Source organism: Lepus europaeus, chromosome 17, assembly GCF_033115175.1.
Source record: "Lepus europaeus isolate LE1 chromosome 17, mLepTim1.pri, whole genome shotgun sequence".
Taxonomy (NCBI): domain Eukaryota; kingdom Metazoa; phylum Chordata; class Mammalia; order Lagomorpha; family Leporidae; genus Lepus; species Lepus europaeus.
In genome coordinates this window covers 562558-587246 of record NC_084843.1, presented here as the reverse complement: position 1 = coordinate 587246, position 24689 = coordinate 562558, and the positions used below count along the sequence as shown (strand labels likewise).

At 62.8% G+C, this 24689-nt stretch overlaps 1 protein-coding gene across 4 annotated transcripts in view; it reads left to right on the top strand.

Annotated features, from left to right (window-relative positions):
- The window catches only part of INPP5A (inositol polyphosphate-5-phosphatase A), a 156469-nt gene that overhangs the window by 65842 nt on the left and 65938 nt on the right, over positions 1–24689 (top strand). For all 4 annotated transcript variants that reach the window (XM_062213976.1, XM_062213977.1, XM_062213978.1 and 1 more), the window contains exons 3-4: positions 6623–6723; positions 9785–9872. In XM_062213976.1, the coding sequence (XP_062069960.1) occupies positions 6623–6723; positions 9785–9872 (189 nt within the window). The remainder of the gene's footprint in view (positions 1–6622; positions 6724–9784; positions 9873–24689) is intronic.

Below are 24689 nucleotides of genomic sequence, written 5' to 3'. Positions count from 1 at the left end.
GAGGGCAGCTGAGACGGGGGCTCTGTGGGAAGCCTTAGTCTAGATGCACGGCACTGCTCCCAGTGGGATGGCACCCACGGGCTCTCTGTGGCTCTGTGAGAGGTTTCCAGAAGGTTCCCAAGATGTCTGTTGGGAGCGGCTTGAGGCTGTGGCCCTTTGCCCTGCCCCTTGGGGCGGGGGAAGCGCTCTGTGAGGGTGACGGGTTTGCGTGGAGCTCCGGGGTCTAGTGGGGTTGGACCCAACCCTTATTTCTGCCTCTCCCACCATTTCTCACAAGTGGCGGCCATTCTGCTGGCTGTCTAGCGTGATTCAGACCAGTCTCCCTGGCTGTGGGCCTGGGCTGCCTCTGGCCAGCAGCTGGGTCAGTGCTGTCCAGGCCACACTGATCGGTGTGGCCTCCTCGCCTGCTGCAGGGCCCGGGGCAGGTGCGGACAGCTGCACTCACACAGCGGCCATGGCGCTGCCAGGGCACTCGTGGCAGCCAAGGCATCCCACGTGCCCATTGCCCACACAGCCGGCTTTGCAGAGACTGGCACACAGGCCGTCTGTTGGGCGGCAAGGCCCCTGCAGCCCTGCAGCTGCCGCGCGTGGGCCCTGTCCTGGCTGCCAGGCTGCCGTTGGCTGGGTCCACAGCCTCGTTCCTTTTTAGGTCACTCAGATGCGGCTCTCCGCAGGAAGCCTAACAAGGCCTGGCCGCTGCTATTTTTAACACCGCTCTTGGCCAAGTGCGGCCAGGGCGTGCAGGGCCGGGCGCTGACTTCCCGGAGCCCCACGCGGCAGCATGGTGGGGGTGGGGAGCTTGTCCTCGCAGCTCTGAGTGCCGGCTGGGTGCTCTTCCTGCCAAGGTGCAGCTCACGCCTCTTGGACGTGCTTTCCTGGAGCCTTCTGTGGGGAGCACGGTGCGAGGAAAGAGCCCGGAGAGCCTTCTCGCCAGGTGTGGCTTTTAACCTTTGGGTAGAAGAAGCCCCTTTCTTCTGCAGAATTTTGGCCAAGGAAGCATTTGCTCTGGGCAGTGACTTTCCCCGTTGTCCCAACAGGGAGGGTGGGCGCGGCTGTCACATGGCTGCGGAGTGCGGAACGGGAGGCTGGTGGACAGGCAGCCTCTGGCCCTGTGTTCCACGGGGGTGCATTTCCCCAGGCCCACGAGGCAGCGTCCTGCCCTGAGGAGTGGCCTTTTCCTCCCCGCCTTGGCCGCCCTGGTCAGTGGCCAGCTTGTGTTGCTGCAGAGCCCGTGTCCAGGTTGCTCGGGCTCCAGCGTTCCTTCCTGTGGCCAGGAAAGGCCAGTCCCAGAGCTGTGAGACTGTCCTGCGCCTGCCCCGAGAGCACTGAGCATCACCTGGTTCCAGCGCAGGAACGGGTGCCAGGGCCTGGCGTCCACCGCAGCTGTGTCTCCTTGGCACCTGCTGCACCCAGCCTTTGCCAGAGGAGGTGACATAAAACTGGTGCTGCCTGTCTCGGCCTGGCCGTGTGCAGCCTGTGCCGAGTGCCGGGCATCTGTCATCAGCACTCTGGGAAGGCATGGATGCCAACAGAGCCGGGAATGGCACAGCAAAAGTCAGCCACAGAGCATCCTGGGAAGGCCACTCTGGCACTGCCACTGTCCCACCTGTGTCCAGTGCCCTCACGGGAGCTGGCTGTGACATGTCCAGGAGCTGGGAGCCAGCTGGGAGTGCAGCCACGGTTAAGAGTCAGGTGGCCTAAGTGTGAAGTCGATGCTGTGAACATAGCCAGGTGACAAGAGGCAGTGCCCGCCTTGCCGCTGCGCACAGCCCAGGGCCCCCTCCGTCCTCATGGTCTCGTGGTCGGCCTGACTTCGAGAACCGTGCTCTGTGTGTCTCCCCAGCGTGGTGCAGGGCGTGGGCCACAGTGGGGGTGTCTGCGCCAGGGACGTGGGCGAGTGCACGCCCCTGTCAGGCTCTCCCTGACCCCCGGAGCTCGCGGTGTCTGGAGAGGGCGTCCCGGTGGCGGTACCGCCTGATGCGCCACCCACAGCTCCCTCCACCCTCCCCTGGCCTGCGGGATTCTGCGCTCCATCAGTGGAGCCTCCCGCCACCCTGTGAATGACCCCGCAGCTGGACTCACTTGCAGAGGGCCAGGAATTTCCAACAGACGTTCCAGACGTGAGCTGCTCTTGCCGTGCGATGCCCCCAGCCTGCGCTCAGGACGCTGTCAGGCTCCGGAGTCCCAGGGCCCTGGTTGTCAGCCTGTGGTGAGACATCGGCAGCGTCTCTCTGCCTCACCGGTGAGAAGCCAAGAGAGACACTCAGTCGGTGTGTGCTGAGTGGGGCCTCTGTCTCCCCTGGCTCGTGGAGCATCAGTGAGGCCAGCGGCCTTCTGTTTGCTGAGCTGCAGCCTGTGTGAGTGGGGAGCAGCAGGGCACGGCCCAGGGCCGGCTCCCACACCACCCTCCTGGGAGCCGGCCCCCTGTCTGCAGCAGACCCTGGCAGGACATCTGTCCGCAGATGACGCCGCAGTGCTTGGCCCTGCAAGAACAAGCAGGAGCCCCCATGGCCTCACTGCTGCGCCCAGAGAGAGGAGCCTGGGACACCCGGGCAGTGAGGAGACATTGTTGGCTGTCTCCCCATGGTTTCTGCAGTTCATGTTAAAATTGACTGCTGTTTTGATAGGAATTCGGTTTTTTGTGACTGCATTGAGGTTTGACTGGTGTGCAGTAAGCTTCAGGGACTTACAGGGATCTGACCTAGGTGTGCACCTGCAAAATTGTCCCGAGCCTCAGCCAGGGTAGTGACCGCTCTGTCATCCAAGGAAGGTCCTGGTGCCCCTTGGCCTCCCCTCCCCCTCCTGGTCGCCAGGCAGCCACTGGTTGCTTTCCAGTGAGTGGGCATTTTCTTGAGTTTTCTGTAGGTACACTCACATCATGATATAACTATGTGGGTTTTTTAAGATTTATTTTTTATTTATTTGAAAGGCAGAGTTCAGAGAGAGAGGGAGGAAGAGATCTTCTGCTGGTTCACTCCCCAGATGGCTGCAATAGCCAGAGCTGGGCCAGGCTGAAGCCAGGAGCCAGGAGGTTCTTCCAGGTCTCCCACATGAGTGCAGGGGCCCAAGCACTTGAGCCATCTTCTGTTGCTTTCCCAGGCCACAGCAGGGAGCTGGATTGGAAGTGGAGCAGCCGGGACACAATAGGAGCTGCCGGCGTCGTAGGCAGCGGCTTTACCCGCTGTACTGTTTGGGATTTCTGATCTGGCTGCTCCTGCCCAGCTTCCGAGGGCACAGGGCAGCCTCCAGGACTTCAGTCTCGGAATCCCTGAGGGCCGCTCTGGAGAGCGTTTGGCTCTGTGCGTCCTGAGCGCAGTGGGGTGGGCTCTGTGTCTCACCAAGGCCGTGGCTTGCTCTGCGGGGACCGCAGAGGTGGTGGAGTCTCTGGCCGTGCCTCTGAGGTTTCCTGTCTCGTCCTTTGTCCATCAGTCCCTGCCTAGGGCATTTTGTATCATCAGAAACGTGCGTTGTGGTTGTGCTGTTTTTGGGATTGTTCCTGGAGGTTCTCTGCCCTAGGCTTCTTTTGCGTGGTCTGTCTTTTCCTGTGCACGTGGTCTCTTCCGTGTCACAGTGTGGCTCCTACAGGCAGCATGTACTTAAGTCTTGTTTTCTTTTTTAAAAAATGATTTACTTATTTATTTGAAAGGCAGAGCAACAGAGGGAGGCGACAGGGAGAGAGAGAGAGAGAATGAAAATATCTTCCATCCACTGGTTCACTCCCACGTGGCCTCCACATCCAGGCCTCCCACATGGGCGGCAGGGGCCCCTCATCCGCTGTCTTCCCAGGAGACTTAGCAGGAGCTGGACTGGTTGTGGAGCAGCTGGGGCTCAGCACTGGTCCTGGTTGCGCGCAGGCATCCACCCCATTGCTCCTGCGTCCCTGAGCTGCGTGGCAGGACTCCCTGGCAGCAGAAGTGGGTCCTATCTGCCGCGCAAGGCAGGTGACCATTTGCAGTGTGACCATGGCGCTTATGCATGTGCCCGGCACGTGGCTCAGAGCAGCTCACGTGGACCGTCACTGTTGACACGGCTCGGTCTCCGCCTGCCGTTTCAGTTTGTTCACTCCGGGTCCTGTTCCTGTGTGTCTTCTCTACCTTTAAGAGATGCTTTTCTCCATTTTAGTTTACCTGTTGGCTCCTTGCTTCCTGTGGGATATTTACGTGGCTGCTGTCACTTGATGCTTTCTAGGCCCAGGTGTTTGGCCGTTCGATCAGAGTGAATACCACACACGTGGGCGCCGTGGCGGTGTTAGCCGCGGCTCTGAGATGGGTGTGTGCTCCACCTCTGCTCCCCCCACCGGGCCAGCCTGCTGCCTGCCTCTGGGAACGCAGCTTCAGGGGAACACAGCCGTGCTGGTCTCTGCGGCTGCTTCTGTGCTGCCCGCCGGGGCGGAGCTCTCCCGACAGACCCAGTGCATGGTGTGGCCGGTGGTTGTGGGAAGGAACCAGCCTGGGCGCTCAGGCGCCAGAACCTGCTGCAGTTCTTGGTGGAGCTGCCTCCCTGTGGCTCTGGTGTTTGGAGGACGCTGGGCTGGCTGTGGTCCCGCGCCCCGTGGTTCACGCCTCGTCTTGTCGAGATGGAAAATGTCTCCGTGGGTTCTCACTGCCTTGCTGTGGACAAGTCCTGGGGCCGCTGTGGGTGGATTTCCCGGGTGCTCGGGTGCCGCGCGACTCCGGTGTGGGTGTGGGAGCTGTGGCTGTCGCTGTTTGAGTTCCATGCCGCGGGACGGGCAGTGTAGTGTTCTTGGCTTGTCTTGCATTTTCCCTGCTCTCTTTTCTCGCGCGGTTGTCGCTGGTTTTCCTGGCGTCACCGCTCCTTGCTGAGCACCGAGTCCCCCTCGTGCTCCGTAATTGCTTCTTTGTGGCTCTGTCCCACGCCCCCCCCCCCCCCCCCCTGCTTCCAGTGCTTTCCGGCTTGCAGATGCTGGCTGGGTTCAGCGGTGTTCACAGCGTGGAGCTGAACGTGACTCTGCTCTGCTGCTGTTTTTCGGAGGTGGGGGCGTTTTCTTTGGTGGATTCTGAAGTTTATTCCTTAAGTGTTTTGACAGCAGCTTTGCAGCCCTGCGGCTTTGTGGCGGTAGGCGGTGAGTCACGATGCCTGGTCTGAGAGCGCCCCCTTCTGCCGCGTCCTGAGGTGCAGCGGCAGCCGAGCTGGTCTTGAGTCCCTCTCCCCCCTTCCTTGTCTTTCTCCGTTAATGCCCTCCGGCCTAGGCTACCACCAGGGAAGGCGTGGGAGGAACGCCGGGGCTCGATGCCCTGCCCCAGAGGGAGCCCCACGAGGACAGGGCTGGGGGAGGAGGCGGGCGCCCTGCCTCGTTTCACTGTGGCTGCCTCTGGTGCCGAGCAGCAGCTGAGGTTCAAGGGGGAGCATTTCAGGGGTCATGAGTGTGGACGCCTTGTGTGGGAGCCGTGTTTCGGGCCTGGTGGCACAGGGGTTTTGGCCAGGACCCCTTGTGTCACGAGGGGAAGAGGAGGGGAGGGGACAAGGGCAGGAGATGCTTGGATCCGCAGACCCCAGGTGCGTATGCTGGAGGGGGCAGTGGGCAGCTGGCATGGGCAGCCCTTGGGGGGCGGTGTGCGTGTGGGCCCTTGGGCAGCTCCTCCAGCTCAGCCTGGTCTGCACCTGGCCACCACCGCTGGTTCTCCATTCCTGCCCTCTCGCCCTCGCAGGGAGCCCTTTCCCCAGGGCACTGCTGGGCACTGCTGCCTCTCGCTGGACTCAGGCAGGACAGCGGGGTCTGCAAGGGCCTGGGCCCCTCCTCCCACACAGACGATGTGCTGCACCCCCTGTGCTCGCCCGGGCTGCTGCTGGGCCAGACGACGAGGGGAGGGCACTGGGCAGGGCTCTCAGCCTCACGGGACTCCTGTGGGAGGCCCAGGAGTCGGGGAAGCTGCTTCCACGAGGCCTGAGGATGAGAACAGTTTGCTGGTGGCCTCAGAAGTGTGTGCTGTGGGGGACGTGGGACTTGGTGACACCAGAGTGTGGGGGCGAGACCTCTAGCCGGTGGACCAGTGGCTGTGTGACCTCAGGCACATCTCTGCTGTGGCAGGGCAGCAGGGTCACCTGAGCACTCAGCGTGTGTGCGGACGGTGCCTTGGACAGCACCAGCTCCTCATTTCCAAGTGTGTTAAAAGTGAATTTGTACAAGTGCTCACACACACATGCATGGTCGTGTACCCACATATGCATGCATGTGCGTGTACATGCTGCCGGTGTGTGCCGCTGCACTCTTGCACCTACTCAGATGTGGTTGGACACACATGCACACGCACTCATAGGCCCATGCAGTACACACCCACCTGTAACAGGCAGGTGCACACGCACCCATAGCTGTGTGTACCCTCGTACACACGCCGACATGCACACTTGCACCTAGTGCCAGTCACCTTAATTGGAGATCCTGTCTGATCTGTGTGTGTTTGGGGAGCCTCCCTGCTCCCACGTGCAGTGCTGTTTTGTGATTGGGCTCAGTGATGGCGGGGAGGGCCTCTGGAAGTGTAAGCGCGGCGCGATGGTGGGACTCGGGTGGGCAGAGCCTGGGCTGAGGGGTGGGTCTTTGACTGGCTGTGCTGTGGGCCCACACATTGCTTCTGCCCCTGACCCTGTCTGCTTCTCCCTGCAGGTGGTGCACACCCACAGGCCTCACTTCATGGCCTTGCACTGCCAGGAGTTCGGAGGGAAGAACTACGAGGCCTCCATGTCCCACGTGGACAAGTTCGTCAAGTGAGTCTGAGTAGTGACGGTGCAGGGAGGGTCTGCGGTGGGAGTGGGGGTGTTCTCGACACCACCAGGCGGGACCTGCCTGGGGCACGTGGTTTCCAGAGAGGAGGCCCAGGGCCGTGGCCGCCTCTTTCCAGTTACAGTGGCATAGCTGTGCCCTGGGGCCGGGCTGTGGGTCCCTGAGAGCACACGCCTGGGGTTCCGGCCCGCAAGGCCTGGTGCTGGCTGTGTGTGTCCTGGGGGGCTGTGGTTGTCCGAGGAGGTGCAGGCTCCCCCTCACCCCATTCCGCCTTCACTTCCCCAGCGGCCCTGGTCTGCCCCTCTAGCCAGGTGAGAGCTGGGTCCTCCCTGGGTGGCCAGGGCCTCGTCCCCTGGTGCCCTGAGGTGCTCCCCTGTGGGTCTCCATTGTCCCTCTGGCCCCTGGCCACCACCTCTCTCCCACCCCTCAGCTCCTGACCACAAGAGTTTGTCAGAACAAGAAGTGGATGCTGCCCGGGGCTTAGCCGCCCCTGCTGCTGACAGCGTCACGTGCAGGGTGACACTGGGTTTGTCTTGTGGGGTCTACAGGGGCTGGAGCTGGGAGGCGGCCTTGCCCTGCTAAGTCTGCTCCCTTTTTGTCAGGGACTGTGGCCAGGCGTGGTTAGGGAACACGGAGGAGGCTCCCAGCCATGGGCTGTGAGGCCTCCTGGTGGAGATAGAGGTGCCAGGAGGAGGAGGCGGGGACAGGCCTGGCCCGGCCGGGGCCTGCAGCTCCCTGTGGATCTCTGATGCCCGCACTGCCTATCCCCCAGCCCCGCCCTGCCAGCCCCTTCCTGAGGGTTGGTCTGACCCACAAGCCCCCGGGCTGGGCTGCTCTGGACGTGAGTCTGCTGGCCTGCCACAGGGGTATCAGCAGCTGGCCTTGTCCCGATGCCGAGGCTTGGGGGCCGCCTCTAGGTTTTTATCAGGGTGTAGGCCTCACGCGAAGCCACCTCTGACTGCCTGTAGGTCCCCTCCCTGCGTGTCCCAGGATGCCCTGCGTCCTGCCCCGCGCAGAAGGAGCTGACCCCTGTGCTGCCACACGAGGTGCACTGCCCTGGGCAGCAGGGACGAGCCGCTGCCCTCGCAGACGGACGCCCAGCAGGTGCGTCTCTACAGAGAAGCCCCCGCTGCAGGACCCTTGGAGGTTTTCTCGTTTGTTTTACTTTCCGTGGAGCCAGACCCTGGGTCCTCACCACTGCGCTCCCTTCCAGCACCCCGGAAAAGAAACCGCAGGTGGGGGCACTGGGACGCGAGCATGCCCCGCCTCTGGTGGGGGGAGGGTTCTGCTGCCGGCGGCCGTGCCTGCGTTGGGCACGGGGAGTGTGGGAAGGGGTCGAAGCACGTGCTGTCCAGGCGCTGAGCCGCGTCGCGCAGTGAAAGCAGAATGCAGGTGGGAAGTGGCCGCCTTGGAGAGCACTAGAGCATGGACGCTGTCGTGGCCGGTGGCCGTTCCCCAGGGCCTCTGTACCTCACAGAATGCATTCCGGCCGCATCAGCCACGTGGACATAAAAGGAGTTAAGCACGCAAGTTTAGGGGCCGGCGCAGTGGCATAGCAGGCTAAGCCTCTGCCTGCAGTGCCGGCATCCCATATGGGCACTGGTTCAAGTCCCGGCTGCTCCACTCCGGATCCAGCTCTCTGCTATGGCCTGGGAAAGCGGTGGAAGAGTGTGCACGTGGGAGACCTGGAGGAAGCTCCTGGCCTCTGGCTTCAGATCAGCGCAGCTCCGGCCGTTGCAGTCTATCTGCGAGCGAGCCAGCAGATGGAAGACCTCTCTCTGTGTCTCTCTTTGTAGCTTTACCTCTCAAATAAATTTCAAACATTTTTTTAAAAAGTTTCAAATGCAGGAGAAAGTTTAGTGACAGGTTTCACAAGTGCAGGGCAGCCTGTGAGGCTGTGAGTGTGACCGAGCCACAGCGCCGGGGCGCCTGGGAGGAGGAGCGGTGGCGGGGGAGGCCGAGCCCCGGCTCGCACTGCGCTGGGGCCACGAGAGCGCGCGCTACCTTGTAGCTGAGGCCGCCGTGTCGCCGCCCCGTGGCCGGCCTCGCGCCCTCCCCGGCGGAGCGGGGCCTGGCCGTTTCCGTCAGCCTCGGGAACGTTCTGTGGCATTTATGTTCGCACAGGCCAGCTGCTGCTCAGTTATCTCAGCTTTTGTGTGTCTGAAGAAGGCCTTTGTCTCCGTGTGTGAAAGGTGCTTTTGTTGGCGTAGAATCCCCGCTTGTGACTTTTTCTCGCTCTGAGGGCCCCGTTCCGCCGGCTCTGCACCGCGTTGTTTGGGCGAGAATCCGGCCGTTGTGTGCGTCTTCATTTTCTGTGTATAATGTGCCTTTCTCCGCGGCCGCGCGCTGGCCTCATCGCGGCTTGATGATGTTGCCGTTCGCTCGATTCTCTCTCCCACCTGTGGCTTCATCCCCTCCACCGGATTGCGAGGAGACGTGTCCCTTCTCTCTCCAAACACTGGTTTTGCCCCACCCTGCCTGCGTAGCGCCTCACGCTGTCCTGGAATTTGCTCCGGTTTCGTCCGCATTCGCGGCCCCCAGGGAGCTGGCAGCTGCCAGAGAGTTCTGCCTCTTCCTGCCAGGGCCACCGTCGCCGCCCTCACCTCGCCCGCCTGCCCTGTCTCGAGACCCTTCCACATGTGTGCTGTGTGTGTCCCCCCGTCCCTGCCAGCTAGCCACCCCGGGGGCTCTCCTGGTTGTAAGCTGTAGCCCAGAGGAGGGACTGGGGGAGGCTCGGGCCCTGAGAGGCACCCTGGGGCCTCCTCCTTCCCGGTGCTGGGTCCCACCCTCACCTCTGCCATGGGGCCTGACTTCTCTGATGGGACCTGGAGCCCAGCACAGTCTCCCCCCGTCCCGGGAGTCCTGGGAGTCTGGCATCCCCAGGCCGTGCCGAGTAGCCTGGCCCCTGTGCTGAGAGCTCCCTGCGGATCTCTGTGTGTGGTCAGCTGCTGTTCTCAGGCCACGTAAAGGTGCCGTTGAAGCTGGACGGCCCCCTCGAGGTGTCTGTGTCTGGCTTTTGCTCACGGAGCCTCCTTTCCCTTGCAGAGAGCTGCTGTCCAGCGACGCGATGAAGGAGTACAACAGGGCTCGTGTCTACCTGGACGAGAACTACCAGTCCCAGGAGCACTTCACGGTGAGCTCCCTGTGCCGACGTGGCAGCGCCCGGCACTGTGCGATGGAGCCCCTGGGGAGGCTGGCGCACACAGCAGGCTGGCGAGGCAGGGTAGGGTGCCAGCATGCACCGAGGGCGACTCAGCTGTCCCTGTCCAGGCACCATGGTTTGCCTCCTGGTGGAGATCGGGAAGTGAACAGCCCAGAAAGGGTCCCTTGGCCTCTGTGGCTGAGGCTGAGGAGGCGTCGGGGGCTCTGAGGCAGCTGGGGGTGGCCATGCCAGGGCAGAGGCCACATGGCTGTGTCATTTCTAGGATGTGGGGGCAGGAGAAGGCTTGTGAGCAGAGGTGGTCTAAGACCCACTCACGGAGGAAGCACTGTCCCCTCCGGCCTGCCGGGCACCCCTGTCCTGCTGTCTCCCCTGCACACATCGTCCTGGGAGGTGCTGTCATGGCCAGCAGGTGGCGTGGGCAGAGATGCCAGCATGCAGGAGCTCGTCACAGAGTTGGCGCACAGGACACACGCACTCCTCGTTTCTGAGGATCTGAGACTGCAGCTGTTGCCCTGGGGCCCCGCACACTGTCCCCAGGCACTGTCCCCCAGCACTGTCCCCAACACTGTCCCCTGAGCACTGTCCCCAACACTGTTCCCAGCACTGTCCACTGTGCACTGTCCCCAACACTGTCCACTGTGCACTGACCCCGAGCACTGTCCACTGTCCCCTGTGCTCTGTCCCCTGAGCACTGTCCCCTGATCACTGACCCCGAGCACTGTCCCCCAGCACTGTCCCCGAGCACTGTCTCTGAGCATTGTCCACTGTCCACTGTCCCCTGTGCACTGTCCCCTGAGCACTGTCCCCTGATCACTGACCCCTGAGCACTGTCCCCAGGCACTGTTCTTGAGCACTGTCTCCTGAGCACTGTCCCCCAGCACTGTCCACTGTGCACTGACCCTGCACACTGTCCCCAAGCACTGTCCCCCAGCACTGTCCCCCAGCACTGTCCCTGAGCACTGTCTCTGAGCACTGTCTCTGAGCATTCATTGTCCACTGTCCACTGTCCCCTGTGCACTGTCCCCCAGCACTGTCCCCTGATCACTGTCCCCAAGCACTGTCCGCCAGCACTGTCTCCGAGCACTGTCCACTGTCCACTATCCCCTGTGCACTGTCCCCTGAGCACTGTCCCCTGTGCACTGTCCCCTGAGCACTGTCCCCCAGCACTGTCCACTGTGCACTGACCCCGCACACTGTCTCCGAGCACTGTCCACTGTCCACTATCCCCTGTGCACTGTCCCCTGATCACTGTCCCCCAGCACTGTCCCCCAGCACTGTCCCTGAGCACTGTCTCTGAGCATTCATTGTCCCCTGTGCACTGTCCCCTGAGCACTGTCCCCTGATCACTGACCCCTGAGCACAGTCCCCAGGCACTGTCTCCGAGCACTGTCCACTGTCCACTATCCCCTGTGCACTGTCCCCTGAGCACTGTCCCCTGTGCACTGTCCCCTGAGCACTGTCCCCTGATCACTGACCCCTGAGCACAGTCCCCAGGCACTGTCCTTGAGCACTATCTCCTGAGCACTGTCCCCCAGCACTGTCACTATTGCCCTCATGTGTGCAGATCTTTGCTGGGGAGTCCTCTGAGTGTCTTGCTGAGAGGCACCCCCTGGGTCATAGGCAACGCTGGGCTGCCATGCCACCGGGCAGCCACCCCTCCACCGAAGCCCAGTGGCCTCTGGCTGTCAGAGGCAGACCATTTTATCTTTGCAAGATTGATGGCATTGAAGCCATATTTTTAGCTGAGTCTGTTTCAAATAATAGGCCATTAATTGAAGAAGGAAATTGAAATGAATTTATCTCATCCATGTGTGCTGTCAGAGGTGTTAATAGGAGTCAGAAAACAGTGGCCTCTTCCCAGAAGGCAGTTGGACCTGCAGCCCCACCTGGTGAGCCACTCAGTGGAGGGGCTGGGGGTGCTGCCGGGGGCTTCATGCAGTGGTGGCGATATGCAGTGCCCATCTGCACCAGGAGGTGGCGCCAGTGCAGCATTGCGCCGCCCATCTTTTCTTCAGGAGATGCTGAAAAGACAATTTTTGTACTTAAAAAAAAAAAAAAATTGTCGGTCCACAAGAAGACTTGTGTGTGGCTCTGGCGTACGCAGCAGGTTTGTCGGTTGTGCACAGAGCTGAGGCGGCGAGCCTGGCACCACCGGGCTCCCTGGGCTCCGTCTGCCACGCGTTCCCCTGGAGGCTCCTGCCAGCACCGTGTGCCCCGGAAGGCCCTGTGCCCTGTCCCTGTTGCTGCCGCGGCGGTGCAGAGGGAGGTGAGGGTGAGCACACCGCACCCCGGCTCCTGGCCGGGCCAGCACCCCTGCTGCCCCTGTCTGCTCTGCCCCAGGCCCGCCCTCCACAGAGCACTGCCCTGCCCTGGTTCCAGCAGCCCCTGGGTCCCCGCGAATGTGTGGAGCCAGTGAGACAGCCTGGAAGACAGATGCGGTGGGGCGGGGGGGCCGGGGTCCCGTGTGCGGATTGCACGTGGTTTCCTTGGCCCTCCCAGGTGAGAGAGCTGGGGTGCAGGCCTGGCACAGAGCCGATGCTCGCCAGCATCTGGCTGGGGTCCCTGGGGCCTGGCACGGGGCTGGGACGACCTGGCAGGCTCACCGGCTCGCTGAGGACAGTGAGGGAGCCCCAGGGAGTGGCATGCTGGGAGCGCACATGGCAGCAAAGGAGGTCCCCTGTGTCCCCAGCAGAGACTCCTGGGATCTGTGTCCTTGGACGCTGGTGCTGCCCCGTGTCCAGGGAAGTTGCCCGTGCTGTGCATTTGGGATCCTGGCAACGTCTACTTTGTGGTGACCCAGCCGTGATTGCCTGAGGGAGCCGAGCTGTCCAGTTCTGAGTCCCAGCTCTGCGTGCACGCAGGGAATGACCGGGGCCCTCGCAGGGGACAGGTGTGTGCTGGACGTCAGTTCCTCAAGCTGGGATCAGGCTAGTCAGGTGCTCAGACCACCTGCCCTGGGGACCCAGGGGCCCCGTCCCTCCCAGGGTCCTGGCTGCATTTGCTGGGGACATCGGCGCCCTGGCGCTCACGTTCCCCGCAGTGTTGTGGGGGAGCCAGCCCTGACTGCTCGGCACCCCTGGCTGATCATCTCCACAGGATGTCCGCTCCTGATGGGGCATTTGGGAGGCAGAAAAGCGAGACAGAGTAGGTCGTTGTCATTCAGTGTCCTTGCGTGTGGCCTGCGCCCCCCACCCTCGCGTACCTGCTGTCCTCCCACCGCCAGCCGCTGCTCTCTGCCCCAGAGCTGTCCTTGCCCGGCTACTCTGCCCTTCCTTCGGCTGAGGGGCCTCCTCCTGCCGACTCTCAGGGCCTGTGTGTGTGACGTCGCAGAGCCACCCACGAGGACAGCTGTTTCTGGCAGCAGCATAGCCCAAGTGTCCGGAATGCGTCGGGGCGGGGGGGGGGGGGGGGACAGCCCAGTGTGGCTTGTTTGAGCTGATGGTTACATCCGTGTGTCAGGATCCCGTGTTGGTAACCTGGCGCACGCCATGAGTGCCTTTGGCAGAAAAGTGAACCATATGGCAACTTCCATGACACCTGTGAGTACAAGGGTGGCTCGGGGGGCTTTCCTCAGTGGTGCCAGAGGGGGCTGGGGGACCTGCGACCGGGGGCTGCTGGGTTAGGAGTACGTGAGGTGGGCCAGGCTCGGGGGAGGGGTCCCGTGAGGAGGTGCCCACGCCGCAGCCCAGATCCAGGGGCTCACTCTGCCTTGGCCTTGAGTTGCCCTCGGCGAGCTCCAGCCTGGGGGCAGGCCGCTGGACGGTGCCCGCCTGTGGCGGTGGAGACTTGGAAGCAGCGTTCCAGGGTGGCCGGGCACTGCGCTGTCTCACAGCAGCCCCAGCAGCCGCCACGCCGCGGTCGGCCCAGGCTGCCTCGTGGGTATCGATCAGGCCCTCCGGCAGCGCAGAAATCTTGTGTCCGATTTACCCGACCACGCGAGGAGCATAGAAAACGCATCACTTAGCGCCTGAAAAGCTCAGCTATCAATAGGAGGCTGTCAGGGCGCGGCTTTGCTGCTGCCAGCCTCGGGGACGCTGAGCGAGGACTGCAGATTTGTCCTCATCTGATCTCACGGCCGCAGCGAGCGCCACACCTGAGGCCGCGGCCCAGGGAGCCGAGACAGTGGCTGTGCTTCCTGCGGGCTCCGGGCGGGGGGGGGGGGGGGGCAGGTGCGCAGGTGGCCTGGAGTCCACTCTCTCCCTGGAGGAAGCCAGGGCTTGGGCGCTCAGGCCCTGCAGCAGAGCCACGAGGCAGCCTGGGCCAATCACGGCGTGGCGGCTGCTGGGGCTGCTGTGAGACACAAGAAGCTTCTTGTGGGTCCAGGGACAGCTCTGTCCATTTGGTAAACCTGGCTGTCCCTCACTTGGGGCTCCTGGCCTGGGAGAAGGACCGATGCTTGCCGGTCGCCTACAGAAGGGATTTTCCTTCCCCACCCTTTGTGCTGCAGTGTGCACGGGAGGGCGTGAGCAGCTGACGGGTCCCCGCCTGGGGGTTCTGCTCTGATCGAGGGTGTCAGGTATCCAGGAGCCGCCCCTGCACACAGGGCCTGCCAGCCCCCAGCCCCTGTGGGGAGCTGCCGCAGGTGGGCGTGGCACCCTTGCAAGTGGTAGCGTTTGCCTGTTCCTGGGGGGTCACAGCCCCCAGCCCCCAGCGTCTGCTTGGAAGGCAGAGCCTGGTGCTGGGCTGGGGCCGTGGAGCCATGGAGCCATGGAGCGTCTCCTGCCCTTCCCACCTGCTCCTGCTGAGAGGCCGCCGCCCCTCCGTGCTCCCCGTGGAAGTGTCAGGGGAGACGCACGCAGACGTAACGGGGCGTGCCGATGCTCTCTGGGCCCGCTTTGGCAGTGCCCCTGCCCCTGTGTCTCCTGCCGCTCCCCCTGAGGCAGGCCTGATGAAGTGAGAGGAGCAAGATTGGTTTTCTGGGGGCAGCGGGCCCGTGGTGCCCCGCTAAATCACGGCCGTCTGCCACGCTGACGTGATGACCTGCTCCCGCCTCGGCACCCCGGCCCCGCGGGAGCGGGTGATGTGCGGCCGCGGTGAAGGTGAAGCCGTCGTATCGATCTTTTTAGCACTGAAATATGAGCCACTTCGCTCCGCTCCCCACTGCCGCGATGTGAAAAATAATAACTCGGATCCAAATTAAAAATATTGATCTCGGGAAGGTGTTGAAAGTAAATAAACACCTCCCGAAGTTTTCAGCCCAGCCGAACGGTGGTTTTAGGCAGTAAATGTGCCGGCGTGTCAGAGCCCGGGCCCTTGATCTGTTTTTGCTTTGAATTGATTTTTCATTATTTACTTCCTAAAAGTGTTGGAACTGGGTCTCCCGCTGTGAGGTCCCAGTGTTTGGGCAAATTATTTCTGTGGGGCTCATGAGGTGCTGCTAATCCACTCCCTCATTGACTGATTGATTTTTGACTCGATAAGCCTGCAGTCCTCGCTTTATTTAGGACTTCTATCATAATTTTTTATACATTTAGGCTTGACTTTTTTATTTCCCGCTAACAGATGAGTCGACACCGGCTCTCAGACAGGTGGCGAAACAGTTGCCACAGGGTTGATTTTGTTGTGGGCTCCACGCCTTCTGGGGAGGCGAGGGGTTCCGGAACTGTGGGCAGGCCTGGGGTCTGTGTTCCCCAGGTGCCCGGGTGCCCAGGTCTGGGAGCCGCCTGCACTGTGCAGGCTCGGGCGGCGCGAGGAGAAGCTGCACTCGGTGTCTCCTGAGAATTTCCCCGTCGAGGAGGCTGCTGAGCCCTCGCTGTACCTTGCAGCTCCAGGCCAGAGGTACAGGTGCCAGGGACTGTGCAGGAAGAACAGAGAGACTGGGTTCACTTTATTGGAAAGTCAGAGAGACAGAGAGAGATACAGATTTTCCCAGCCGCTGGCTTACGCCCCAAGTGCGTGCAATAGCTGAGGGAAGCCAAGCTTCAAGCCCAGATCTCAATCCAGGTCTCCCATGTGGGTGCCTGGCACTTGACTACGTGCGCCATCACCACTGCCTCCCAGGGTGACGTCAGCAGGAGACTGGATTGGAAGCAGAGCCGGGACTCGTGCCCAGGTGCTCGGTACGTGGGCTGCTGGCCTGCAGACGGCGTCTGACCTGTTGTGCTGAGTGCTTGCCCCGTGTGGGTTTCTGTAGGTGGCTAGGAAGTCAGCCGGGAAGACTTAGGAGAGTGGGCCCTGTCCAGCTGTTGCTGGCTGTGGCCGAGCCGTGGGTGTCCTCAGACCCTGCAAATAGAAGTTCCCATCTGGAATCCATGTCGCTCATGCAGGCAGGGAAGGGTTAAAATCCTGTTTCAGGGCTGGCGCTGTGGCACAGCGAGTAAAGCAGTAGCCGCTGCCTGCGATGCCGGCTGCCCACATGGGCACCAGTTCATGTCCCGGCTGTTCCACTTCCGATCCAGCTCTCTGCTTGTCGCCTAGGAAAGCAGCGGCGGTGCCCCAAGTGCTTGGGCCCCTGCACCCACGTGGCAGGCCTGAGTGAAGCTCCTGGCTCCTGGCTTCAGCCTGGCTGCCTGGCCGTCATGGCCACCTGGGGAGTGAACCAGCGGATGGAAGACCTCTCCCTCTGTGTCTTTCCTCTCTCTGTAACTCTGATTTTTAGATAAATGAGTAAATCTTTTTTAAAAATAACATTTCAGATACATACAATCTGAAGGAAAAATTATGCCCCCTTTGTCGGGAAGCTCTTGCCCAGATGCCTTCTGGAGCCAGGAAGCGTGGAGGTGGAGGCAGGGAGCTCAGGCCCCCGCAAGCCTGGCTCTGCCGCACGGCCTCTTCTGGCTTCCCGGGTGGAGAGCTGGTGCCCAGCCCCATGGCCGTGCACCTGTGCACTGGGCCCGGGTGCCGGCGGACGCACTGAGTTGACAAAGGAAGGCGCGATGAGCTCCGAGGGCACACAGGGCACTTGGGCTGTGCGGGGCCGACCGGTGGGCTCGGCTGGCTGCCCAGAGGATCGGCGTCCTCCCTGTGCACAGTGGAGGTGGGAACGGTGGGCTCGGCTGGCTGCCCAGAGGATCGGCGTCCTCCCTGTGCACAGTGGAGGTGGGAAATCGAGGAGCAGCAGTAAGAGCTGTGGAGACACAGAGGTGAAAACCGAAAGAAAATAAGCGAGAAATTAATTGCCCCTGGGAAACAGGAGATTGAAGTGGACAGGGGCTCCTGTTCCCGCGACAAGCCTGCGCTCAGGAGCCTTTCAAGACACAAGGCAAGGAAGCCCTCCTGGGGCGCAGCCTCCGCCTGTCCTGAGATCAGAGAAGGGGTCACTGAGGTCTGCTGGGCCCACCGGGGCAGCTGTGGGCACTGGGGCGGCTGTGTGTGGCTGTGGGCATCTGTGGGCACTGGGCTGGCTGTGGGTGCCACGGCAGCTGTGGGCAACTATGGGTGCTAGGGCAGCTGTGGGCGGCTGTGGGTGCTGTGGGTTCTGGGGCAGCTGTGGGCGGCTGTGGGTGCTAGGGCAGCTGTGGGCCCTGTGGGTGTGGGTGGCTGTGGGTGCATGGGCAGCTGTGGGCGGCTGTGGGTGCTGTGGGCTCTGGGGTGGCTGTGGGCGCTGGGGGCGGAGGGGAAGTTGGGGGAGGCACAGGCTGTCTGTAGCAAGGTGCAGTGAGCCAGAGGCCGTTGCCGGGTCTGGGAGCAGAGGGGGGTGGTGGGGGTGCATCAGAGGTGCATGAAGGGCCCGTGGTTGTTTAAGGCCATGGGTTGTGTGTTTGCATCCTTGTGGTGAACACACAGAAAGCGCCAGAAACAGTGATCCACTTTGGTTTATTTTCATTTTCTGGTTCTTTCTTCTCTCTCAACTCGGACCAGCCAGGGAGGTGTCCCCTGCTGAGCACTACAGGGGAGCGAAGCCAAATCAGGAGGGGGCAGTGCGGGCTGCACCCCTGCGGGAGGAGGACCACGGGTTTGGGACTAGTCACTTTGTCCACGCATTTTGTCTAGTATTTTGTCCACGTCCCTAAAATCTCGTCATTGGTTGGTGGCTTTTGGCAGCTGTCAGTTTCTGAATGATCCTGTTAGAAGTTGAGATTTAAAAAGAACCATTTCCCATGGTATCAAAAAACTACAGAGCGTTTAGGAGTAAATGCAGGCAAAGATGTGCAAGACCTGCACCCCAGAACCGTGGCCTCCTGCTGAGAGAAGCTGAGGAAGATCCCGGCCCCCCCTCCTTCCACACGGCACCCCCTCCTTCCACACGGCCCCCCCTCCTTCCACACGGCCCCCCTCCTTCCACACGGCCCCCCCTCCTTCCACACGGGCCCCCCTCCTTCCACACGAGCCCCCCTCCTTCCACACGGCCCCTCCCTCCTTCCACACGGCCCCCCCTCCTTCCACACGGCCCCGCCCTCCTTCCACACGGCCCCCCCTCCTTCCACACGGCCCCCCTCCTTCCACACGGCCCCCCTCCTTCCACATGGCCCCCCCCTCCTTCCACACGGCCCCGCCCTCCTTCCACACGGCCCCCCCTCCTTCCACACGGCCCCCCTCCTTCCACACGGCCCCCCCTCCTTCCACACGGCCCCCCCCTCCTTCCACATGACCCTCCCTCCTTCCACACGGCCCCGCCCTCCTTCCACATGGCCCCCCCTCCTTCCACATGGCCCCCCCTCCTTCCACACGGCCCCCCTCCTTCCACATGACCCCCCCTCCTTCCACACGGCCCCCCCCTCCTTCCACATGACCCTCCCTCCTTCCACACGGCCCCCCCTCCTTCCACACGGCCCCCCTCCTTCCACACGGCCCCCCCTCCTTCCACACGGCCCCCCTCCTTCCACACGGCCCCCCCTCCTTCCACACGGCCCCCCTCCTTCCACACGGCCCCTCCCCCCTTCCACACGGCCCCCCTCCTTCCACACGGCCCCCCCTCCTTCCACACGCCCCCCCCCCCCATCCTTCCACATGGATCTTACTCAGTTTCCGTGTGGAAGGAGGGAGGGCCCGTTCGTGGGTGGAGCCTCAGGGCCGCGTATCCCCAGACTGATGGGAAGGTGGAGACAGCGCTGTCCTGAAACCGGGCACGGCCACGAACGCGACGCTGAAATGGGCCCAGCGCTGGCGGCCGACAAGAGGCATCTGGCAGATGGTGTGGGGACCTCCGTGTGGGCACATGCCAGCGCCATCTAGAAGTTAAACTGGGGGTGCAGGAGAGACACCTCCACAGGATCCGACAGGAGAAAGTCTGAGTGACCTCGGGTTGCCAGGCATTCTTTAGGGGGGAGGTGTTTGGGGTGGTGGTTAAGGTGCAGTTGGGACCTCTTTACTCCGTATCCTGGTGCCTGGCTTTAAATCCCAGCTCTGCGCCCAGTTCCAGCTCCCTGCTGGTGTGCACCCGGAGGCAACAGTGCTGGCTCAAGTACGCGGGTCCCTGATGGCGTGCGACTGAGTTCCCGGTCCGTGGCTTCATGCCGGCCCAACCCTGGATCTTTTGGTATTCGGGGAATGAATCAGTGGATAGAAGCTATCTTTCTGTCTGTCTGTCTGTCTCTGTTCGATCTCTCTCTCTCTCTCATCTGCTTCTCAAATTGGTTAAAGAGAAATAGGTTTTTAAAATGAGACACAAGAAAACATGAACTGTTAAAAAGAAGCCACAACCGATCGGAACTCATCAACATAAAAGCATTGCTCTTGGAGGATAAGTCACACAGACGAGGAATCTCAGGCAGGATGTTCGCGACCCACGTCCGGTAGAGAACGTTCCATTGGAGCATCACACCTAAGGACTCTCACAGCTCGGCCGTGATGGGCAAGCAACCCAGGCCAACCCGGTGTGTCGGTGGGGGGGTGGGGGGCGTCGGAACAGAGACCTCAGCAGCTGAGGCAGAGACGTCGGGGCAGCACGCGGGGAGAGGCCCGGCCTCACCGGGCAGCAAACTCAGACCACAGCTCTCCGGTGAAGATCCCCTGGTTCTCCGTGACGGCCGAGGGTGAAGACACAGTGTTGTGTCGTGAGTGCCTGGGAGACCCGGGACTCTCAGGCTACAGGTGAAGTAAAATCACACAGCCACTTGGCAAAACACCAAAGTTCTTAAAAAAGAAACTTGAAAAGATGGCCTCCGTGGGATCCAGCCGGCCCCTCCTGGGCAGGGAGAGAAACAGGGGCACAGTGCACGCAGACTGGGCACAGGCGCCGGGGCGGCTCCGTCCAGAAACAGCTTCTGGCCGCCAGCAGGGGCACAGAGAATGGATTGGAAACAGGGACTGGGGCCGCCCAGCTGGTGAGCGGGTGGTCAGTCACGGTGCTGGGTGCAAGACACCAAAGTGCGTGCTGCGTGATTTGTGCATGGAGTACTCTTAGGAGTGTGGATGGTCTAGGATAGGGCAGAAAGCAGATCTCCTAGGGACAAGGGCAGGGGTGGCTGGAGGGCTCTAGAGCGACGCAGGGACACCGGGAAGCCTGGCAGCGTGGTGGCCGTGTCAGAGCCCTCTGGCTGCCTGTTCTGAATCTGCAGTTCTGTGAGTGCCGGCTCCACAGCGCAGCACTGCAGGTGGATGGGCCGTGAGATTAGACGGAGAGGGAGGTATTCCCAGTGCAGCCGGACTCTGCTCCGTGGCGAGGGAGGCGCAGAGGGTGAGGGGCTTTCCTCGTCACACGCAGAAGGTGTTGACGGGGAGCTGAGAGCCGCCGTTAGCGTGGGGGAGTCTGTTGACTGAGTATAACATTGGGCCCGCTCAGAGTGGTCTTGGTGAATGTGGTTCTTACTTCCTGGATGTGCTGGGCAGGCGGGGACAGGGTTCTGGTTGGTGGCTGGGCAGGCGGGGACAGGGTTCTGGTTGGTGGCTGGGCAGGCGGGGACAGGGTTCTGGCTGGCTGGACAGGCGGGTACTGGGTTCTGGTTGGTGGCTGGGCAGGCGGGGACAGGGTTCTGGTTGGCTGGGCAGGCGGGTACTGGGTTCTGGTTGGTGGCTGGGCAGGCGGGGACAGGGTTCTGGTTGGTGGCTGGGCAGGCGGGGACAGGGTTCTGGCTGGCTGGACAGGCGGGTACTGGGTTCTGGTTGGTGGCTGGGCAGGCGGGGACAGGGTTCTGGTTGGCTGGGCAGGCGGGTACTGGGTTCTGGTTGGTGGCTGGGCAGGCGGGGACAGGGTTCTGGTTGGTGGCTGGGCAGGCGGGGACAGGGTTCTGGTTGGTGGCTGGGCAGGCGGGGACAGGGTTCTGGTTGGTGGCTGGGCAGGCGGGGACAGGGTTCTGGTTGGTGGCTGGGCAGGCGGGGACAGGGTTCTGGTTGGTGGCTGGGCAGGCGGGGACAGGGTTCTGGTTGGTGGCTGGGCAGGCGGGGACAGGGTTCTGGTTGGTGGCTGGGCAGGCGGGGACAGGGTTCTGGTTGGCTGGACAGGCGGGTACTGGGTTCTGGTTGGTGGCTGGGCAGGCGGGGACAGGGTTCTGGTTGGCTGGACAGGCGGGGACAGGGTTCTGGTTGGCTGGGCAGGCGGGTACTGGGTTCTGGTTGGTGGCTGGGCAGGCGGGGACAAGGTTCTGGTTGGTGGCTGGGCAGGCGGGGACAGGGTTCTGGTTGGTGGCTGGGCAGGCGGGGACAGGGTTCTGGTTGGCTGGACAGGCGGGGACAGGGTTCTGGTTGGCTGGACAGGCGGGTACTGGGTTCTGGTTGGTGGCTGGGCAGGCGGGGACAGGGTTCTGGTTGGTGGCTGGGCAGGCGGGGACAGGGTTCTGGTTGGTGGCTGGGCAGGCGGGGACAGGGTTCTGGTTGGTGGCTGGGCAGGCGGGGACAGGGTTCTGGTTGGTGGCTGGGCAGGCGGGGACAGGGTTCTGGTTGGTGGCTGGGCAGGCGGGGACAGGGTTCTGGTTGGTGGCTGGGCAGGCGGGGACAGGGTTCTGGTTGGCTGGACAGGCGGGGACAGGGTTCTGGTTGGCTGGACAGGCGGGTACTGGGTTCTGGTTGGTGGCTGGGCAGGCGGGGACAGGGTTCTGGTTGGTGGCTGGGCAGGCGGGGACAGGGTTCTGGTTGGTGGCTGGGCAGGCGGGGACAGGGTTCTGGTTGGTGGCTGGGCAGGCGGGGACAGGGTTCTGGTTGGTGGCTGGGCAGGCGGGGACAGGGTTCTGGTTGGTGGCTGGGCAGGCGGGGACAGGGTTCTGGTTGGTGGCTGGGCAGGCGGGGACAGGGTTCTGGTTGGTGGCTGGGCAGGCGGGGACAGGGTTCTGGTTGGTGGCTGGACAGGCGGGGACAGGGTTCTGGTTGGTGGCTGGGCAGGCGGGGACAGGGTTCTGGTTGGTGGCTGGGCAGGCGGGGACAGGGTTCTGGTTGGTGGCTGGGCAGGCGGGGACAGGGTTCTGGTTGGTGGCTGGGCAGGCGGGGACAGGGTTCTGGTTGGTGGCTGGGCAGGCGGGGACAGGGTTCTGGTTGGTGGCTGGGCAGGCGGGGACAGGGTTCTGGTTGGTGGCTGGGCAGGCGGGGACAGGGTTCTGGTTGGCTGGACAGGCGGGGACAGGGTTCTGGTTGGCTGGACAGGCGGGTACTGGGTTCTGGTTGGTGGCTGGGCAGGCGGGGACAGGGTTCTGGTTGGTGGCTGGGCAGGCGGGGACAGGGTTCTGGTTGGTGGCTGGGCAGGCGGGGACAGGGTTCTGGTTGGTGGCTGGGCAGGCGGGGACAGGGTTCTGGTTGGTGGCTGGGCAGGCGGGGACAGGGTTCTGGTTGGTGGCTGGGCAGGCGGGGACAGGGTTCTGGTTGGTGGCTGGGCAGGCGGGGACAGGGTTCTGGTTGGTGGCTGGGCAGGCGGGGACAGGGTTCTGGTTGGTGGCTGGACAGGCGGGGACAGGGTTCTGGTTGGTGGCTGGGCAGGCGGGGACAGGGTTCTGGTTGGTGGCTGGGCAGGCGGGGACAGGGTTCTGGTTGGTGGCTGGGCAGGCGGGGACAGGGTTCTGGTTGGTGGCTGGGCAGGCGGGGACAGGGTTCTGGTTGGTGGCTGGCTCCTTAGTTTTGAGTTTTGTGCAGGTTACAAGTTGTGTTTCCTGTGGGGATCTGCAGCCACAGGTGTTGTGCAGCACCGAGCTTCTTCCTCTGCCGTGTTTACACCTCTTGGGTCAGTCCTTGTCTGTGTCCTGTCACCCCCCAGGTCAGTGTGTCCTAGAGTGAGGGCAGCCAGGGGCAGGTGTGACGTTCAGCCACAGCGAGTGGATGAAGCCACGCCTCCTCACACCACGTGCCTGCGGCCCTTTCCTCTGGCCCACTCCACCCAGGCACACCTGCTGCCCCCCGGGCACGGGCAGGGCGTGGCGGTGGCCGCCCTTCCGTGACAGAAGCATCTGTCCTCATCCTGGAGTGTGGGAGATGAAACTGCCATCGGCAGGCAGCCCTGGGCTCGCGTCCCAGCACGACTGCGAACAAGAGTGACCTGGGAGGAGATGGAGACGCAGGACGTGAACATGTCCACTCGTCATCCCTGCTGGAGGAGGACAGGACACGTGTCCACTTTGCTCAAAGCTCTGCTCCTCGCCTCTGGTCCCTCCCTCACAGGCCACTCACTGTAGGCAGGAGGCCGCCCTTGGGCGGGAGGTCGGGTGTGGAGCCTCCAGGAGCCAGGCCTAGCCCCGTGACCGCCGCCCTGGCCTCCCCCGGGCCTTGCCCCTCCTTGGGCTCTCTGGCAGGAGCTGAGGCAGGCGCCGGGGGCGGCCGATCCATCAGTGGCAGACAGGCGTGATGGAGGCCGTGTCACCGCCGCCCGGGAAGCAAGCTGCCAGGAAATGTGCCGGGGAGCAGGCTGAGAGATGGGCAGCTCTTACGGACTTTGCCGCTCGTTAGCGTTTCCTGACAGAAAATCACTGAAGCAGCGAACGTAAAGAAGTCGCCACGGTGGAGTCACAGCTCAGGGGCTCGTTCCGCCCTGGCGGTGCCGCGTGGCTGCTTCCGGCTGGCCAGGGCTCTGTCCTCACTGGGGTTCCCCTGGCACCTGCAGAGACGCTTCCTCCCAGCCCAGCCCAGCCCGGCGGAAGACTGGCTGCAGGTCCCAGCCATGTGGCTGCTGGAGAAGGGACTCGGGCCACCTGCCCAGGACGGTCCTTGTGCCGTGGGCTGCCCGCCCAGTGCTTTGCTACCAGACATTGCCACGGGGTCAGCTCTGCTCCGGTCTCCGGTGGTCCTGCAGATCTCTGCTCTGGGTGGTGTGTGGATTTCCCATGAGGACCCAGGTGCCCGGGAGGGGTGTGACATCTGACAGTGGGGTCTCTGTCCGACCCCCGCAACCCCTCAGACCCCTGCCATCCCCAGAGCTGCCGACCTCTGCAAGCGTCAGTGGCTTGCGCCGCCACTCCTTCCCGTGTTCCTGCCTTGAGAACCAGCTGGGATCCCATCCTGAACCCAAGCTGTGCGGTGAGAAAGTGGCCATGCCACGTCCCCGTGGAAGCAGTTGCTCAGGACGACGATGTGTGTGTCCCTGAGACCCCTGCTGTCTAAGTGCTTGGGTCATTCACACTCGGATCCTTGGTCAGTTTGTTGACCGGTGTCTGTTGACCTTTGAACTGATCTCCAGTGCCCACGTGTATGTGGCCCGGTTCCAGGGCAGTGTCCCCCGTAGGACCAAGCACCCTCTTGCCTATACTGGGCTTCTTCCAGGGGCGGTGGGTTTTACTCAGTGTGTCACAGCCTGTCCCCTGCTGGGTTTCCAGGCCTGGTGCTGTGGCTGTCCCTGTCTTTGCCATGATCCCCAGGAAATCTTGACACTTGAAGCAGACGTCCCTGGTTGTGAGAACAGATCACCCCAAAGAGGCAGGCCCGAGGCAGGGTCCTCGAGGGGGTCCTGGCCTCGGCTTCTGGTGCCGACACGGGTGCTTGGCCGTCATGGGTGGC